The sequence below is a fragment of the Macaca fascicularis genome, chromosome 20 (genome assembly GCF_037993035.2).
Source record: "Macaca fascicularis isolate 582-1 chromosome 20, T2T-MFA8v1.1".
Classification (NCBI taxonomy): domain Eukaryota; kingdom Metazoa; phylum Chordata; class Mammalia; order Primates; family Cercopithecidae; genus Macaca; species Macaca fascicularis.
The window spans coordinates 63,909,220-63,928,247 of record NC_088394.1 but is presented as its reverse complement, the minus strand read 5'-3'; the positions used below and the strand labels follow the sequence as shown (position 1 = coordinate 63,928,247).

At 50.2% G+C, this 19,028-nt stretch overlaps 1 protein-coding gene across 9 annotated transcripts in view; it reads right to left on the bottom strand.

Moving 5' to 3' along the window:
* Positions 1 to 265: 265 nt before the first annotated feature.
* The window catches only part of NUTF2 (nuclear transport factor 2), a 28,648-nt gene continuing 9,885 nt past the window's right edge, over positions 266 to 19,028 (bottom strand). For 2 of the 9 annotated variants that reach the window (XM_065537516.2, XM_045382665.3), the window contains exons 2-7: positions 13,592 to 13,677; positions 12,679 to 12,766; positions 8,718 to 8,845; positions 4,573 to 4,644; positions 4,385 to 4,483; positions 266 to 2,033 (exon numbers count right to left, since the gene is read on the bottom strand). In XM_065537516.2, the coding sequence (XP_065393588.1) occupies positions 1,920 to 2,033; positions 4,385 to 4,483; positions 4,573 to 4,644; positions 8,718 to 8,816 (384 nt within the window). In that variant the 5' untranslated portion in view covers positions 8,817 to 8,845; positions 12,679 to 12,766; positions 13,592 to 13,677 and the 3' untranslated portion in view covers positions 266 to 1,919. The remainder of the gene's footprint in view (positions 2,034 to 4,384; positions 4,484 to 4,572; positions 4,645 to 8,717; positions 8,846 to 12,678; positions 12,767 to 13,591; positions 13,678 to 19,028) is intronic. The other 7 variants (XM_045382664.3, XM_045382663.3, XM_065537517.2 and 4 more) reach the window with 4 other exon arrangements.

Below are 19,028 nucleotides of genomic sequence, written 5' to 3'. Positions count from 1 at the left end.
AATGGTCCCAGGACGGGGTCAACTCAGCCGCCCATGCTAAGGTCCTTCAGACCCCCAGAATATGCTGAATTGGCAGGTGCCTCAGGTTTCCTTTGGAGAATGGGTGGGAATAACTCAAGGCCTGAGGCGACCCTCGAGGTCATAAAACTCAGGAATTACAAGAGCAGAGATGGTCCCACCACAATGATCAGTCATTGTTCCCTACTGTCCCCCAGCATCCCCTTGTCCCACCTGGCACCCTCAGGTTAGAAGAAAGAAACCACAGTTTACAAATTCTTCTTTATTGCAGACAGTTCAGGCACAGGTACATGGAAGAAGCTGTATTGCAGATTTTACACAAGGTGGTTTGAGGCAGCAGGCACCTACCTCTTCCCCACCCCCACTTCCCCAAATACACATCAGTCTAGAGACCATTCCTATTGAAATCTCCTGAGCATGCTGTCCTCTCAAACAGCACACCATCCAGCGCTGTGCCCAATGTCACCCGGCAATCTATGGGATCTGAAGAGGTGGGGATACAGTCCACCCACACTGGGACGGGGAAAGGGTATCCTTTTACACGTCAGATTTAGCTGTGGTGTCCTTACCAATCCTAAAACCCGTAACAGGGCACTGACCCAAATCTTGGGTTTGGTTCTGGCCTATCGTTGCTACGTTGCCACTAGGTTTATACCATCCAGAAGTCTGTGGGATGCGGGGCTAGATTTGTATTGGGCAAGGCGTTTGTCCCCAAAATGGAGAAGCAGAAACTGCCCTAATAGCTAAGACTCCCTGGGATTTGAAGACAGCATGAAGTCTGTATTCTGAGGAAGGGAATAGAGGCCTGGCAATGTCCTGCAGCATTCTGAGGGGTGAGGACTCCTAAATTATGAGTCCCTCACAGACTGCCTCCTTCCACAGCTCTTGACCTATACTCCAACCCAACTGGGCCTGGCTCTGTGGGCAGTGGAGGCTGGCTCTTCGGATTACCTGCCTTTGGGTAATGATATCCAAAGCAGATGGGACAGGAGCTGAGCTGCCCTCTGCCTGGTTTGGTGTATGTGGGGCACCCTGGATATGATCCTGATCCTTCTGGGGATACAGCGGACCCCTCCCTTGATACTGCTGAGACCTCAGCCCACAGGGCCTAAATGTGATGGGCCATTTTGCCAAGGCCTCTCCAGCTTCAGCAGGATTCAGGATCATCTCTCCTGCTACTAGAGCCCTGAACCTCGCCAGAGCAGAAGTCACAAAGGGTATCAGAACTGACTGCACAGGCTTCAGTGCGAGAAGCTTCAAGTCGGACCTGAGCTCTTCCTGCCTGCTTTCCCAAGACCAGTCGCCCTGTGGAGTGGGAGAGAACTGCCCTACAGGGCTTCTGAGAGGCTAGCTGGGAGTGCTGCTTCAGCAGTTTCTCCCTGAAACAGGTATTCAGAGTTGGGGCAGAAGTGGGAGGGTGAGACATGAGACAGACAATGGGTCCGGGTGGCTTTTGATGCCCAGCCAACTAGTAAACTAATTAAAACAATTTAAACTGTTAAGAAAATTTTTGTGGTTTTATTGTATCATGAGGCATTGAAACATCTGAACAAATCAATGTCTGGGCGGTGAGGCAGCTGCTTTCTCCTTCACTTCTTTGGGTTACTAGAGCAACTTGTCAGTAGATTAAAAAAAAAAAAAAAAAAAAAAAAGGACAACCTTTTGCATTACTTAAGTCTTTCCAAGGCATGCGCTGGTACAACACAAATTTCTCCCATCAGATGCAACTAGTCTAGTGTCCAAACATCATGCACAACACCTCGGTGGCAGCAGCGCACTGCGCCCACTCCCGCCGCGGCCCTGCTCATTTGTGCATGATATTTGGAGCATCTGGAGGAGTGGGAATAGTATTGGGAAGAGGAGGGAGGAGGAAACAGCGTGAGTGCCTAGTTGAGAGGAGGTCAGCCGAAGTTGTGCAGGGCGAGCCTGAACATGTCATTGGTGCAAACCCAAGCATCGTTGATGTTCTTTAATAGGAACATCTGGTGGAACCCCATGATGGGGTCTTCATCCGCCTGTGAGGAGAGAGAAGAGGATTCAGTAAGGGGATCAAGAAACAGGAAGATAATTCAGTGGTAGGAGAATAGGGCAAAAAAATGTGGACTTTAGGATCAGGCCCTACTGTCCTGAACTCAAATCCCAGTATAGCCAAGGGGTACTTGTGAATGTGAATTGATATAATGTATGAAACAAGGCCCTGGGCACATGGAGGTCAACAATCAGCCACGCCTACTGCTATGTGTGCTTAAACTGCACAATAATTCACCCTTAGCTATAGCAAAGACAGAGGATGTACCTGCCTCCAAGCACATACCTCCAGGCACAAGTGATCACAATTTTGAAATTAATCCCATAGTATTTACCAAGTACTTAGCGTATCAAAAAAACCTGCAAACAATATTGAAAACATAGGTTCACCATCTGATGATGTTTCCTGTCATGTAATAAACAGTATTTGAGATGAAAAAAAAGGCAAGAAACCTGCAGCCAAACTGCAGAAAACTAGGATGAGGCCTAGTTGAAACAGGAGCCTAGCTAACCAGCACTGTCTCTAACATCACCTGCTTTCTGGGAATTATCGTCATCAAGGAGGCAAATCAGTTGTTTGGGAGCTCCAAATTGGACAGAATCACCAGGAAGAACATGAAGCCAGGTGGGAAGGAGCAGTGTTTACTACCTTTGCCTGAGAAAGTGAGCAATGAACTCCCTACAGAGACCTCCTGAATTCTGTCCCTCTTCAGGCGCAGGCACTGAGCAAGACATCTTGGACAGGCAGGATAAACTGACACAGGAAAGTCCAGGCCAGAAAGCAGGTGCCTCTGCGTCCACTGCAGAGGCCCACAGGACCACCTACACACCCACTCTGGACTCAGGAAGCCCTGTCCCAGCTAGGCTAGAGACAGCGAGCATGTGACCATGTTATTGTGAGACACAAGCCCAGGCCAAGGGGCAGCCAATTTGTCCTGCTATTTTTGGGAAGAAGGGTGTTTTTGGAAACAGAATCTGGCTTGCTTTATTTATTTATTTATTTAGAGCCAGAGTTTCGCTCTCATTGCCCAGGCTAGAGTGCAATGGTGCAATCTCGGCTCACCACAACCTCCGCCTCCTGAGTTCAAGCAATTCTCCTGCCACAGCCTCCCGAGTAGCTGGGATTACAGGCATGTGCCACCACACCTGGCTAATTTTGTATTTTTAGTAGAGACAGGGTTTCTCCATGTTGGTCAGGCTGGTCCCGAACTCCTGACCTCAGGTGATCTACCTGCCTCGGCCTCCCAAAGTGCTGGGATTACAGGCATGAACCACTGCGCCTGGCCCAGAATCTGGCTTTAATAGGCTGAAGCACAGCAGGTCCTTGGAGAGTTCCTGGCAGGTTTGCGGGACCACAGGAAGTCTCTGAGAATAACAGGTCTTGAGAAGGAGAAAGGAAAATGCAAAGAGAAATAGGAGTTCCAGGCTGGGCGGTGGCTCATGCCTATAATCCCAGCAGTTTGGGAGGCCAAGGCGGGTGGATCACCTGAGGTCAAGGAGTTGAAGACTAGCCTGGCCAACATGGTGAAACCCTGTCTCTACTAAAAATACAAAAAATTAGCTGGGCATGGTGGCAGGCGGCTGTAATCCCAGCTACTCAGGAAGCTGAGGCTGGAGAATCGCTTGAACCCGGGAGGTAGAGGTGCAGTGAGCTGAGATTGTGCCACTGCACTCCAGCCTGAGCAACAAGAGAGAGACTCTGTCTTCAAAAAAAAAAAAAAAGAAAAAGAAAAAGAAAGAAAGAGAAGAAAGAAACAAAGAAAGAGAAGAAATAGAAAGAAAGAGAAGAAAGAAAGAAAGAAAGAGAAAGAAAAAGAAAAGAAAAGAGAGAGAGAGAGAAAGAAAGAAAGAAAGAGAGAAAGAGAGAGTTCCACGAATCTGCTTTGCTCAGCAGGTGAGGAGCCAGCAGCCAGCCTGAGGAGTGGTAGCAAGGGCTGCAGTAGTGGACTGCCTCTCAACACCCAGCTGGCCTGTCCACCTTGACCTTGGGGCAGGTGGGAGCCTAGTGGCTTGGCACCCCAGTCCCATTCTGCTCCAATACTTCTCCCTTTTCCAGCTAAAGGCTCTAGACCAGTGTCTGCCAATAGGACTTTCTGCAGTCACAAAAATGTTCTATATGGCTAGTATAGCCAAAGAAGTATGTTTTAATCTTAATTAATGTAACTTAAAAATTCCCACCTATATGTGGATAATGGCTAGCATACTGAACTACGCAGCTCTAGACAGTCACTTTGTCTGGGTGTCCCTAGATAAGCCGGCCACATCCACAGGGAAAGCAGGGACACAAGACTCTCCTCTGCCCGCCCACCCCTCCCTACCACTGCGACAGCACCATTACCTTAAGCTGGCCCACAACCATGCTGATGATGCAGCTATCTGGAGTGGGCTGATGGTCCTGCGCGGTGATGCTGTGCTGGATTTTCTGGAACGGAAGGCTCTGCAAGAGAGAGAGTGGGAGGTGGGAGAACCAAGGCCCGAAGAGGTGGGAAAGGAGCCACCTGCACCCTGGCTTTCATCCCTACTTACAGACAACTTCTCCACAATGGCAGCTTTCCCCTGGAACTGTTGTCCTTCCCACGTAAGGCATGACGCGTCAATCTGAAAAATGCAGAGGAAACCCCAGGGTTGGGACCTCAGAGTACAGGTATCTCTAAGGCCCTGGAAAGACTCTGAAAAGGGTCTTGCTTGGAGAAGTGTGCCCACACTTCAGTTTCCCTGTCTAAAGAGGGAGACTGAGTATAACCTCCAAACATTACATCTTCAAGTATACCCCATTGTCCCATGGACCCAGGCTCTGAAAGACTATTTAATAAAATATACTTCCCATTTGTATTTAAGAAGTCATACGGCCACTGATATGCATAGGCCCGGGAGGGCTATATGTGGCCTGAGCTCAGCCATCCTGCTGTGTGGTGTCAGTCCCCAAAAGGTGTCGGAAATATGGCCAGGCACGGTGGCTCATGACTGTAATCCCAGAACTTTGGGAGGCCAAGGCAGGCAGATCACAAGGTCAGGAGATCAAGACCAGCCTGACCAACATGGTGAAACCCCAGCTCTACTAAAAAATACAAAAATTATCTGGGCGTGGTGGCGCATGCCTGTAATCCCAGCTACTCAGGAGGCTGAGGCAGGAGAATCGCTTGAACCTGGGAAGGGGAGGTTGTAGTGAGCCAAAATCGCACCACTGCCCTCCAGCCTGGGTGACAGAGTGAGACTCCATCTCAAAAAAAAAAAAAAAAAGTCATCAGAAATAACTTGGAAAAATTCCACATTCATCACCTTCCACGGCCCAGGCTCAGTTCTACTGTGGACCTTCTAGCTAGCCTTCTGGATACCCCTGGGGTCAGGGAGAGATACAGGCTGACAAGGCCTCCCAAGGCCTAGTCTGGGACCCTCCCTACCACCAAGAAGCAATATCTCACATGTAACCCACTTAGCTTAGTTCCACCTCAAATCTTCCCTTCCACAGCCTTCAAGGGCAGAACTCAAAAGGACCTCTGCTACTTACTAGCTGTGACATTAGTAAGTTATTTCTCTGAGTCTTAGTTTCCTAACCTTCAAAGGGGTAAGGTGCTGAATATTATGAAATAATAAATATAAATTGTTATTTTAGGACCTTCCTAACTCTCTGGCTCAGGCCTGCTCTAAGAGATAATGAGGCCAGGCTGGGCACAGTGGCTCACGCTTGTAATCCCAGCACTTCGGAAGGCCGAGGCGGGTGGATCACGAGGTCAGGAGATCGAGACCATCCTGGCTAACATGGTGAAACCCCATCTCTACTAAAAATACAAAAAATTAGCCGGGCATGGTGGCGGGCGCCTGTAGTCCCAGCTACTTGGGAGGTTGAGGCAGGAGAATGGCATGAACCCAGGGAGCAGAGCTTGCAGTGGGCCAAGATGGCGCCACTGCACTCCAGCCTAGGCGACAGAGCAAGACTCTGTCTCAAAAAAAAAAAAAAAAAAAAAAAGAGATAATGAGGCCAGTGGTTCACACCTGTAATCCCAGCACTTTGGGAGGCCAAAGTGGGCAGATCACTTGAGGTCAGGCATTCCAGACCAGCCTGGCCAACATGGTGAAACCCAATCTCCTAAAAATATAAAAATTAGCTGGGCATGGTGGTGCGCACCTGTAACCCCAGCTACTTGGGAGGCTGAGGCATGAGAATTGCTTGAAGCTGGGAGGCGGAGGATGCAGTGAGCCAAAATTGCACAAATGCAGTACAGCCTGGGTGACAGAGTGAGACTCCACCCCCCCCGCCCCCACAAAAAAAAAAAAAAAAAAAAAGAGAGATAATGAGGCAGAATTGCCAGGATCTCAGGTCAGATCACTTCAAGTTTTCAAAAACTCTATGCTGGGCATGGTAACTCACACCTGTAAATCCTAGTACTTTGGGAGGCCAAGGCAGGCGGATCACCTGAGGTCAGGAGTTGGAGACCAGCCTAGCCAACATGGTGAAATGTCACCTCTACTAAAAATACAAAAATTAGGCGTAGCCGGACGCGGTGGCTCATGCCTGTAATCCCAGCACTTTGGGAAGCTGAGGCGAGCGAATCACCTGAGGTCAGGAATTCAAGACCAGCCTGGCTAACATGGTGAAACCCCATCTCTTACTAAAAAATACAAAAATTAGCCAGGCGTGGTAACATGTGCCTGTAGTCCCAAATACTTGGGAGGCTGAGACAGAAGAATAGCTTGAACCCAGGAGGCAGACGTTGCAGTGAGCCGAGATTGCGCCACTGCACTCCAGCCTGGGCGACAGAGTGAGACTACATCTCAAAAAAAAAAAAAAAAAAAAAAATTAGGCTTGGTGGTGCATGCCTGTAGTCTCAGCTACTCCTGAGGTTGAGGCACAAGAATCGCTTGAATCCAGGAGGCAGAGGCTGCAGTGAGCCGAGATCACCGCACTGCACTCCAGCCTTGGTGACAGAGTGAGACTCTGTCTCAAAAAACAACAACAACAACAAAAAAAACTCTACTATGATAATGACAATCAAATAATATCTGTGCTGGAATTGGTCTTCCACTAATAAGATTTCCTTATTTTTTCCAAAATTTCTGAATGGACCCTGACTTTCTGGAGACAGACACGGAAGACTATGGACACTCAGCCCAGTCAGGCTCTGAGACTGTGCCTGGATTACTCCTATCACTCCCATCAGGATCACCTGCCTGATCAATCACACTTTTGTGACTGAATCTCAGGCAGAATCAAGTACAATTAGTTCTTGGTGTATATGAACACCACTATAAGAGCAGCAAACACCGGGAGTGGTGGCTCACGCCTGTAATCCCAGCATTTTGGGAGGCCAAGGTGGGTGGATCATGAGGTCAGGAGTTCGAGACCAGCCTGGCCTGGTGAAACCCCGTCTCTACTAAAAATACAAAAAATTAACTGGCCAGGCCGGGCGCGGTGGCTCAAGCCTGTAATCCCAGCACTTTGGGAGGCCGAGACGGGCGGATCACGAGGTCAGGAGATCGAGACCATCCTGGCTAACACGGTGAAACCCCGTCTCTACTAAAAAATACAAAAAAAACTAGCCGGGCGAGGTGGCGGGCGCCTGTAGTCCCAGCTACTCGGGAGGCTGAGGCAGGAGAATGGTCTAAACCCGGGAGGCGGAGCTTGCAGTGAGCTGAGATCCGGCCACTGCACCCCAGCCTGGGCGACAGAGCAAGACTCTGTCTCAAAAAAAAAAAAAAAAAATTAACTGGCCGTGGTGGCAGGCACCTGTAATCCCAGCTACTCAGGAGACTGAGGCAGGAGAATCACTTGAACCCAGGAGGCAGAGGTTGCAGTGAGCTGAGATCGAGTCATTACACTGCAGCCCAGTGAAAGAATGGCTGGGTGCGGTGGCTCAAGCCTGTAATCCCAGCACTTTGGGAGGCCGAGACGGGCGGATCACGAGGTCAGGAGATCGAGACCATCCTGGCTAACACAGTGAAACCCCGTCTCTACTAAAAATACAAAAACTTAGCCGGGCGAGGTGGCAGGCGCCTGTAGTCCCAGCTACTCGGGAGGCTGAGGCAGGAGAATGGCGTAAACCCGGGAGGCGGAGCTTGCAGTGAGCTGAGATCCAGCCACTGCACTCCAGCCTGGGCGACAGAGCGAGACTCCATCTCAAAAAAAAAAAAAAAAAAAAAGAAAGAGCAAGACTCCATCTCAAAAAAGGAGCAGTCAACAATGCCTGCATAGAAGGGTTTGTCAAATGACATATCAGCCTCCCTTGGGCTAACCCCATTTGTTTCCCATGAGCATTCAGGAGCTTTGGATCCAAAAGGAAGCTGGACCCCAGGCCTCCAGGAGAGCTTAGTTTTGCACTGAGGATGCTCCTGGCTGCTGCCTCCAGAGGGCACCATGAGCCCTAACCTCTGCCTATTGCTGCCCAACCCAAAACCATGTGCCATGACAAGTGCTGGCCACATGGAATGGCAAGTCCAGAATACCCTGCCCAGAATAGCAGGATTCCCACTCTCGTGGGAAGTTGACAAAAGGAAAAGTATAGACCAGGTAGTTAGTTGGGCCAGGCCTCAGACCCGTCCCATGGACAAAAGCTCAGATACAGAGGTGTAGCCAGTCCAGATAGGGCTGCCAAAACTTGTGAACTGGACATACTCGCCCAACATCCAGATTGATTCCCTTAGGTCCTATTCTGGCCCTAGAGCTGGAAACTTACGTAAATTGCGCCTAGTTGGGTTCTATCATTATCAAATAACTGGTAGTAATGTTGAATGAAGCTGGATCCAATCTGCTCCCAAATTGGCTTGTCTCCCATTCTGGAGCGTCACCCGGCCTCACGGAGACCTGCAAGACCAATGAGACCAGGAGGGAAGCATTGGTACCACAAAAGTAGGTGACCAGCCACTGATCCCCACCCCTCACTGGCCTTCCTGGAGTCCTTTGCTGAGATCTGTTCTCTCAGAGTACACGGAGAGGCCCTGGGGAACTGGCAGGAGACCCCTCCCAAGTCAGACCAGTGCTGGGAGCCCAGAGGTGGACCAGACCCAGCTTTTCCTTTGAGTTCTTGGTTGATGAGACACATAGATGACAGGGTCGTGGAGCACACAGGAGGGATGCTGAGGGTGGATCTACAACAAAGTAAGGTCAGAGCAGGCCCTTGAAAGCCCAGTAAGGGGAGGGTCCTTATGGGAGGAGTTAAGCACTCTTCCAATATCTTTCCATGTAATCCTCTCAACAAACTGCAAGGTCAGAGTTATTGCTGTTCTTCCCACTTTACAGCCCAGAACAACTGATATCTGTGTGTGTGTACTATTTTGTATTACAGCGCTCAGGCCCCCAACACTGTCCCAGGGCTATGCTGACAGATGGAAGAAGACCCAGTGAGGATGGGGGCAGATTCTCAAGGCCCCTCTTCTTCTTCTTTTTTTTTTGAGATGGAGTTTCACTCTTGTTGCCCAGGCTGGAGTGCAATGGCATGATCTTGGCTCACTGCAACCTCTGCTCCCCGGGTTCAAGGGATTCTCCTGCCTCAGCCTCGGGAGTAGCTGGGATTACAGGCGCCCTCCAACATACCCAGCTAATTTGTATTTTTAGTAGAAATTGGATTTCACCGTGTTGGCCAGGCTGGTCTCGAACTCTAGACCTCAGATGATCCACCCACCTTGGCCTCCCAAAGTGCTGGGATTACAGGCATGAGCCACTGCACCCAGTCAAGGCCCCTCTTCTGACAAAAACAGCAAGTGACCCCTTAGTCTCATGGGGGCAGTTTACTTCCCCGAGGCCAGGTGATACCTGACCTGGCCCTTTCTAGGATATTTCTTCATTGACTGGAGTAACTCCTACCCACTTCAGAACTGGGGACATGAGTTCAAGGATCAGAGGGAAAGCTGAGGGTTGTGGAAAGCAGGGCTGAAGGCTGTGAGGGGAAACGTGTCATCACTTCATATCCCCTCATCCCAGCATTGCCTTCACCCTAAGGAGCTGTCTCTCTTGGGTCTCTGAGAGAGAGGGGAGGCCCCTTCCCAACTAGAAACCATGGCTGCAAGGATACTGGATAGAAAACCCAAGCCCCAGATGGGAGAGTCGCTTGGGCTTTGCTAGGCTTCTTCCAAGTAGGGAAGCCCACATCTCGCTGCAGATCCCCTGACTGCAGACCCACGTGTTGTTCTGTGGTTGGCCCCGACTGTAGAGGAGCCCATCCCCTCTGTCCTGATAATAGGACTCTGAACCAAAGCAGTGAGGACGTGGGTTCTATCCCAGCAGACAAGCATTCGCAGTGGTGGGATCTGATGCAAGTCACTGCCCTTCTTAGGGCCTCAGCCTCCTCCACTGTAAGATGGGGATGGCAACCTGACAGTGCCAGTGGTTGTGAAGCTTCTCTAAGGGAACATGATAAAGCCCTCAGCTCAACATGGTAAGTGCTAGCTCACTCCAGTCCTTGTGACCTCACCCAAAGCCAGAGGAGCCAGTGGGGAGGAATTATGTAGGGGAAGAGTGACAACACAGCCAATCCTCCACTCTATGACCAACACTCAAGCCAATGAGGGACCAGGAAGCTAAGCCAGCTTTATTTTAGGTCCCCTAGGAGGTAGTGGCACTAAAAATAGAAGCTTAGTGCTGGGATGACTAAGAAATGTCCAGGAAAATCTAAAGCAAGCAGGGGAGAAAGCTTGGATCCAGTCATGCCTGCCACACAGGAACACAAGGTGTATCCTAGTTCATTCTGCCAAGAAACAAATCAACAAGTGGGGAAAGCACAGGACCATCATCTAGTCTTCACTGTGGTCTTGGTCACATTTCCAAGGGGTCAGACTCTGGCTGTACCCACACACAAACTTAGAGGACCTAAGGCAGAGCACAGCTCCCGCCCCTGGCATTTCTGCCCCTTCCACCCTAGCATTTGCTATGCTTAGTCACTCAACATGCCCTGACCTTGCTGCAGCTTCCAAGGTGCCATACCCAGTGCCTAAGAGCTCTGAGGGTAGGGGAAAAGCTGGAGGAATGGATAAGGGCCATGTCTCCTTCTACCCTTGGCTCACAGCAAAGTTGGGCAGTCCTCAGAAAGGATACGCCAACCAGAAGAAACAGCACCAGCAAATGTCTTGGGGCATGAAAAGGGTGTCTCCCTCTGTCCCCCAGGTCAGGGTACAGTGGTGCCATCTCAGCTCCCTGTAGCCTCAACCTCCAGGACTCAAGCAATCCTCCCACTTCAGCCTCCCAGGGAGATGAGACTCCAGCCAAGCACCACCACGCCTGGCTCCCTTTTGTGTTTTCTACAGAGACTGGGCTTCGCCATATTGCTCAAACTGGTCTCAAACTCCTGAGCTCAAGTGATCCGCCCAGCTTGGCCTCACAAAGTGCTGGGACTATAGGCGTGCGCCACCACACCCAGCCTGTGATAACTTTCTGATACAAAAACTCCTTGACTGAAGTAGTGGTAGAAGGAAATGGAGTGGAAGAATAAAGGAAGAAAAGGATCCTTTGGCCTGGTAGGGCAGGGCAGAGTGGGGAAGAGTAAGCTCTCTGAGGAATAGGACAGATCAGGGGCTCCCAGAAAATGAGAAGGAACCTTCAAAACTATGTGGATTGAGGCCTGCTTCACCGTCTTGTGTTTATTTCCACGTAGTGATCACAACAGCCACATTGTCAGCATCCACCGTCATCCAGTGATGTCGCTGGGTCTTGCCCTAAGCTCATCTGGTACATCAGTGCTGACACTGGATCCTCTGGTCAAGGCCCGTCTCTTTCTCTGCTAACTCTGCATCCCTGAGCTCTAAACCACAAAGCTGACCATGCTCCTCCCCTACAACACCCTTGCTTTTGGCTTAAAGGCCAAACCCCCTAAGTTCCACCCTCATCCCCATCTCTCTAGCCATTCCCTCCTACATCAATCCAGCTACATACACAGACACAACAGAACCTACTGAAAGCCTATTCACTGTGTTTGGTACACAGGCAAGTCCCCTCCTGCGATCCCCACCCTTCTCACATCCTCCAGGCCAGGCTGGAGGATGTTTCCCAAAATAGCCAGCAAGCTCTGATCTTGTTTCTAACACATTTACTGTACAAGTAATAGGCTGGAAAGAAACAAAAAAAGCCTGGGCTCAGAGGCAGCCTCACATTAGACTGGGAACTGACCATCATGACAGCTTCTCCTACAGCTCTTGTGAGAGGGCCGCTGACCACACCATCTCCTGCTTCACCCCAACAGTCTGCAGGCTGAGGCCCGGCTCCTTGAGGAGCAGAAAAGACTCTGATGACCTCTGAACACCAGCCTTCGCTGACCATTAGGTCTCTGTGAGCACAAAGACCCTCTAAGAATGTCTCGGCAACTGTGGCCCTCTCCCAACACATTTGCTCAGAGGCAGAGATATCCCAGCCTTGTGAATAATTTTCAACTGTTCAGCCATAGATCCCAGGTTAAAACCTCTGACCCAGGAGATCCCGTTAGACAACAGAAAAACCCCATTTTTATCCTCCAATTTTAAGTGTTTCCAAGAACAAAACTCAAAATAACAGTGTCTGGTTGTGAACACTTCATCTTCACCAATGCATATTAGGCATAGAAATGTGCAAAGAGCTTATGTGCACTTGTTTGTAACCACACCCTGTGAGTCAACCCCCACATTACAGATGACCAAAAGGAGATTCAGCGAGGTTAGCCAACTCCAACTCACTCTAGGTCAGCAGCTGATAGGTGGTGGAATTGGACTGACTAGATTTGGAGGCCTCTCCAGAGTCAGGACTCCTAGTGACAACTTGGGCCTGGAGACAAAAACAAACAGACCACATCAGTGAGAGCACTCCTCTGAGCCTGGCTCTCTCAGAAAGGGGCAAGGCAGTCCTGAACCAGGGCTTCCGCCTCCAAACAAAGGCCTCAGGCAGAAGAGTTCCACATCAAACCCAAAGTCCAAACACATGAGTTTTCATGGAGGATAATGTCAGTTTTCTCAAACCTTCAAAGTCACAACCCTGTTCTACCATCTCAGCAAAGCAGAGCAGACAAAGATGCTAGCCCGAGGCAGGAGAGTGATTGGGAAGACCATGTCACTCCTTCCAGACTGCACACAGAAAGATTCTCATGTGTCTGAAGCCACAGGGAATGCCAGTAGATCTGCATGACCTGCAGTGAGGGCCCTGAAATCAGTACCAGTCGTGGCTATCCCCCACACATGCTATCATGGAGGCCAAAAACACAGCCCTGAAGCACAGCCCAGAAAGGACTCTTCCAACAGGGAGACTGATAGCCAACCTGGCTTAAAACCCTCAGGCCCAAGGCAGAGCATGGTAGCTCACATCTGTAATCTCAGCACTTTGGGAGGCCCAAGCAGGAGGATCACTTGAGTCTAGGAGTTCTAGAAGCACCTCAGCAACAAAGCCTCATATCTACAAAAAATTCTAAAAATTAGCCAGGCATGGTGGTTCACTCCTGTAGTGTCAGCTACTCAGGAGGCTGAGGTGGGAGGATCACCTGAGTCCAGGAGGTAAAAGCTACAGTGAGCTGTGAACTTACCACTGCAATCCACCCTGAGTGACAGGGCAAGACTCTGCCTCAGAAGAAACAAACAGGCTGGGCATGGTGGCTCATACCTGTAATTCCAGCACTTTGGAAGGCCGAGGTGGGCGGATCACGAGGTCAGGAGATTGAGACCATCCTGGCTAACACGGTAGAACAACTAAAAATTCAAAAAATTAGCTGGGCGTGGTGGCGGGCGCCTGTAGTCCCAGCTACTTGGGAGGCTGAGGCAGGAGAATGGTGTGAACCCAGGAGGCGGAGCTTGCAGTGAGTGGAGATTGTGCCACTGCGCTCCAGCCTGGGCAACAGAGTGAGACTCCATCTCAAAATAAGATAAAATAAAATACGATAAAGTAAAATTAAATTAAATTAAATTAAAATAAAACTAAATTAGCTGGCCGCGGTGGGTACACCTGTAATCCCAGCTACCCGGGAGGCTGAGGCTGCAGTGAGCTGAGAACACCCCACTGCACTCCAGCCTGGGTGACAGAGCGAGGCTCCAACTCAAAAAAAAAAAAAAAAAAGGCCTAAGCAGTGGCTCAGGCCCGTAATCCCAACACTTTGGTAGGCCAAGGCTGGTGGATTACCTGAGGTCAGGAGTTCCAGACCAGCCTGGGAAACATAGAGAAACCCCATCTCTACTAAAAATACAAAAAATTAGCTGGGCATGGTGGCACATGCCTGTAATCCCAGCTACTTGGGAGGCTGAGGCAGGAGCATTGCTTGAACCCGGGAGGCAGAGGATGCGGTGAACCGAGATTGTGCCATTGCACTTCAGCCTGGGAAACAAGAACAAAATTCCATCTCAAAAAAAAAAAGAAAAAAGAAAAAAGAAAATCAGCTGGGTGTGGTGGCATGCGCCTGTAATCCCAGCTACTTGGGAGGCTTAGGCAGGAGAACTGCTTGAATCCGAGAGGTGGAGGTGGCAGTGTGCCAAGAACGCTCCACTGCACTCCAGCCTGGGCAACAGAGTGAGACTTTGTCTCAAAAAAACAAACAAATGGCCGGGCGTGGTGGCTCACTCCTGTAATCCCAGCACTTTGGGAGGCTGAGGCGGGTGGATCACGAGGTCAGGAGATGGAGACCATCCCGGCGAACACGCTGAAACCCCATCTCTACTATAAATACAAAAAAATTAGCCGGGCATGGTGGCGGGCGCCTGTAGTCCCAGCTACTCGGGAGGCTGAGGCAGGAGAATGGCGTGAACCCGGAGGCGGAGCTTGCAGTAAGCTGAGATCACGCCACTGCACTCCAGCCTGGGGGACAGAGCGAGACTCCGTCTCAAACGAACAAACAAACAAACAAACAAAAACAAAAACAAACCCTTGGAGCCAGAGTGCAAAAAGTATCTTGAGGGTACGGTGGCTCACACCCGTAATCATAAATGTAATCCCTCGGACACTTTGGGAGTCCAAGGCAGGAGCACTGCTTAAGCCCAGCAGTTCGAGATCAGCCTGGACAACACAGTGAGACCTCATGTCTACAGGAAAAAAAAAAAAAAAAAAAAGCTGGACATAGTGGAATATGCCTGTAGCCCCAGTTACTCAGGAGGCTGAGGTGGGAGGATGGCTTGAGCCAGGGAGGTCCAGACTGGGCAACACAGCGAGACCTTGTCTCAAAAAAAAAAAATCCTGAAGGCAGAGCAGCAGCAACTAGACAGGAAGACACTGCTGGGTGTTAGTCTTTCAGGAAAAACTGTCCCCCACTGATTTTATGGTCTGACAAGGGGTGCTACTATGCATTCTGTCCCATGGCACCTGGAACAGTCTCAACCACTTATCCTGTCTTCAAGTATCAACCACTTGTCCTGTCCTAGGTGACCTGGCCCTCCTGGCTGTCCAACCTCATCTCTTGCCACTCCCTCCCCTCCTCTCCAGTTGCACCAGGCACTTTCCTCCATCTGGAACATGCTGAGTCTGTTCTCACTACAGGGCGTTGTAACTGTTGCTCCTTCTATCTGGACCACTCTACTTCCTAGACCTTCCTGTGTCACATATGTGCCAGCTCAAATGTCACCTCCTCATTCACACCTTCCCTGACCACTCAGTCTAAAGTAGCTGTCTAGTGGCTCGGTCTAAAGTAGCTGTCTAGTGGTCAGGTACAGTGGCTCATGCCTGTAATCCCAGCACTTTGGGAGGCTGAGCAGGCAGATCACTTTAGGTCAAGAGTTCGAGACCAGCCTGGCCAACATGGTGAAACCCTGTCTCTACTAAAAATACAAAAATTAGCCAGAAATGGTGACATGTGCCTATAGTCCCAGCTACTTGGGAGGCTGAGGTGGTAGAATGACTTGAACCCGGGAGGCAGAGGTTGTAGTAAGCCGAGATCATGCCGCCCCACATGCCACCCTGAGCGACAGAGTCACTCTTTATTATTTATTTATAAATAAATAAATAATTTTAATAAATAAATTAATAAATTAATTAATTATAAATAAATTATTTATAAATAAATAAATAATAAAGTAGCTGTCTAGTTACCCATTTTGCCTCCTGTATTGTTTTCTTAGCACTTATCACTGCATGACATTGTCACATTTTGGTATTTGTTTACGGTCTATCTCCTTGACAAAGCACCCCTAGTCATCCCTGTTCCCATGGTACCTGGCCCAGCCCTCAATAACTATTTGTCGACTAAGTGCATGAGTGTGTCAGAGCCTGGGCTGAGAGGCCAGTCCTTCTTCTCTGGAGGAGGAGTGAGTTCTGTGCAAACTTCACTCAAGTGGCCTACTGACCCACTTCCCCTCCACCCACACCTTCTGTCCAAGCTGTGAGGAAACAATTATTTCTTGTCCACCCAGCTATCTGTCTGTAGCATGTGGCAAGTGGGGCTTAGCCCCAATACTCTCTCATTCCCAAGGTCCAAGTGACGTGACAGACAGCTGTGGTTGAACAGCAGGCACAGCCACACCCTCAAAAACCTAGCCTCTAGCCTGCTCCACGTCTCCCTTGTTATGTGACCCTTTGACTCTGTCCTATCATTAGTAATTGTAGGATGTTAGGAGGAAATGATGGGGTATGGAGCAGGACTCAGCTGTTAGGAGTTAGTACGGGTTCCTAGGTGAATACTAGGTCAACAGCTAGGAAGAAGGTAGGTATCTCACCCACACCATGGAGTAGGCCTAGAACCAGGAATGGAACCTGTGTGGCCCGCCACTCCCCTGCCTGAAGGATGGAGTGAAATCAGCCCAGATGGCTGACCAGGACAGAATCCTTTCCTGGGGCTGTCACCTGAGGTCTAGGTGCCCACAGCACCCTAAGGGCTCCTTCCTCCTCTTTTACCTGCAGGGAGGGTTCTATAGCCACTGGGCTTCCCTGACTGGCCCAGCTGAATCCCAAGACCTGCATTCTGGTCTCTGCTCTGCACTTACTCCATATGCAACCTCCCTTTCCCCAGTGACTCAGAAGACCTCTGGGGCCCCATTCCTTCTACCCAGCTCCCATCCCTGAACTGAGCCTCAGGCTATGAACTTGATGGTCAGGTAAATATGGACTTGGCTCCCCTAATGGGGCTTGAGACCCCTAAGGGACCACTCCTGTGGCCTGGCCAATACTGTTGTGACACGCTGAGATTGAGAAGAGCCGGGAATAAAGGGATGACCATGGCGTCCACAGGGTGGTGGAGGGAACACCTCCTGTGAGTCAAACACTTCTGTGTTCTCTCACTTGAGTCTCACAACAAGCCCTGTGAAGCTGGTATGATTATCTTCACTTTATAGACAAGGAAACAAAGACTCCAAGAGGTTAAGAAAGAATTTAAGACCACAAAAAGCCACTGGTATAGCTACCATTAGAATGTTCACAAAACTGGCCGAGATGGGGCCGGCACAGTGGCTCACACTTGTAAACCCAGCACTTTGGGAGGCCAAGGCAAGTGGATCACCTAAGGTCAGGAGTTCAAGACCAGCCTGGCCAACATGATGAAACTCTGTCCAGGCCGGGCGCGGTGGCTCAAGCCTGTAATCCCAGCACTTTGGGAGGCCGAGACGGGCGGATCACGAGGTCAGGAGATCGAGACCATCCTGGCTAATATGGTGAAACCCCGTCTCTACTAAAAATACAAAAAACTAGCCGGGCGAGGTGGTGGGCGCCTGTAGTCCCAGCTACTCGGGAGGCTGAGGCAGGAGAATAGCGTAAACCCGGGAGGCGGAGCTTGCAGTGAGCTGAGATCCGGCCACTGCACTCCAGCCTGGGCGACAAAGCGAGACTCCGTCCCAAAAAAAAAAAAAAAAGAAACTGTCCCTACTAAAAATACAAAAAATTGGCCATGCGTGGTGGCAGGTGCCTGTAATCCCAGCTACTCCGGATGCTGAGGCAGGAGAATTGCTTGAACCCGGGAAGTAGAGTTTGCAGTGAGCCAGGATCGTGCCACTGCACTCCAGCCTGGGCAATGAGAGCGAAACTCCAACTCAAAAAGGAAAAAAAAAAAAAAAAACTGGGCTGGGTGTGGTGGCCCACACCTGTAATCCCAGCACTTTGGGAAACCGAGGCAGATGGAGCATGAGGTCAGGAGTTCAAGACCAGCCTGGCCAAGATGGCAAAACCCTGTCTCTATTAAAAATACAAAAATTTCACTTTGGGGCCGGGCGCGGTGGCTCAAGCCTGTAATCCCAGCACTTTGGGAGGCCGAGACGGGCGGATCACGAGGTCAGGAGATCGAGACCATCCTGGCTAACTCGGTGAAACCCCGTCTCTACTAAAAAAATACAAAAAACTAGCCGGGCGAGATGGCGGGCGCCTGTAGTCCCAGCTACTTGGGGGGCTGAGGCAGGAGAATGGCGTGAACCCAGGAGGCGGAGCTTGCAGTGAGCTGAGATCCGGCCACTGCACTCCAGCCTGGGCCACAGAGCCAGACTCCGTCTCAAAAAAAAAAAAAAAAACAAAAATTTCACTTTGGGAGGCTGAAGCGGGCAGATCATGAGGTCAGGAGATCGAGACCATCCTGGCTAACATGGTGAAACCCCGTCTCTACTGAAAATACAAAAAATTAGCCGGGCGCGGTGGCAGGCACCTGTAGTCCCAGCTACTCGGGAGGCTGAGGCAGGAGAATGGCGTGAACCCGGGAGGCAGAGTTTGCAGTGAGCAGAGATTGCGCCACTGCACTCCAGCCTGGGCGACAGAGTAAGACTCCCTCTCAAAAAAAAAAACAAAAAAAACAAAAAAAAAACCAACCACACAAAAATTTGCTGGGCGTGGTGGTGGGTGCCTGTAATCCCAGCTACTCAGGAGGCTGAGGCAAATAATTGCTTGAACTGGGAGGTGGAGGTTGCAGTGAGCCGAAATCACACCACGGCACTTCAGCCTGGGCGACAGAGCGAAACTCTCTCCAAAAAAAAAAAAAAAACTGGCCAAGATGCGAACAGCTGAAAGCCAATGTGGAGTAGCAGAAAGCACCTAAGTGACAAAATCAGTAACACAAGAACATGTCCATACACTTCTCCACCTGCTTCAAGGACGTCCACATTGGCCACATCGTAACAGTGGGTGAGTGCCAGCCCCTGAGCAAGACAGT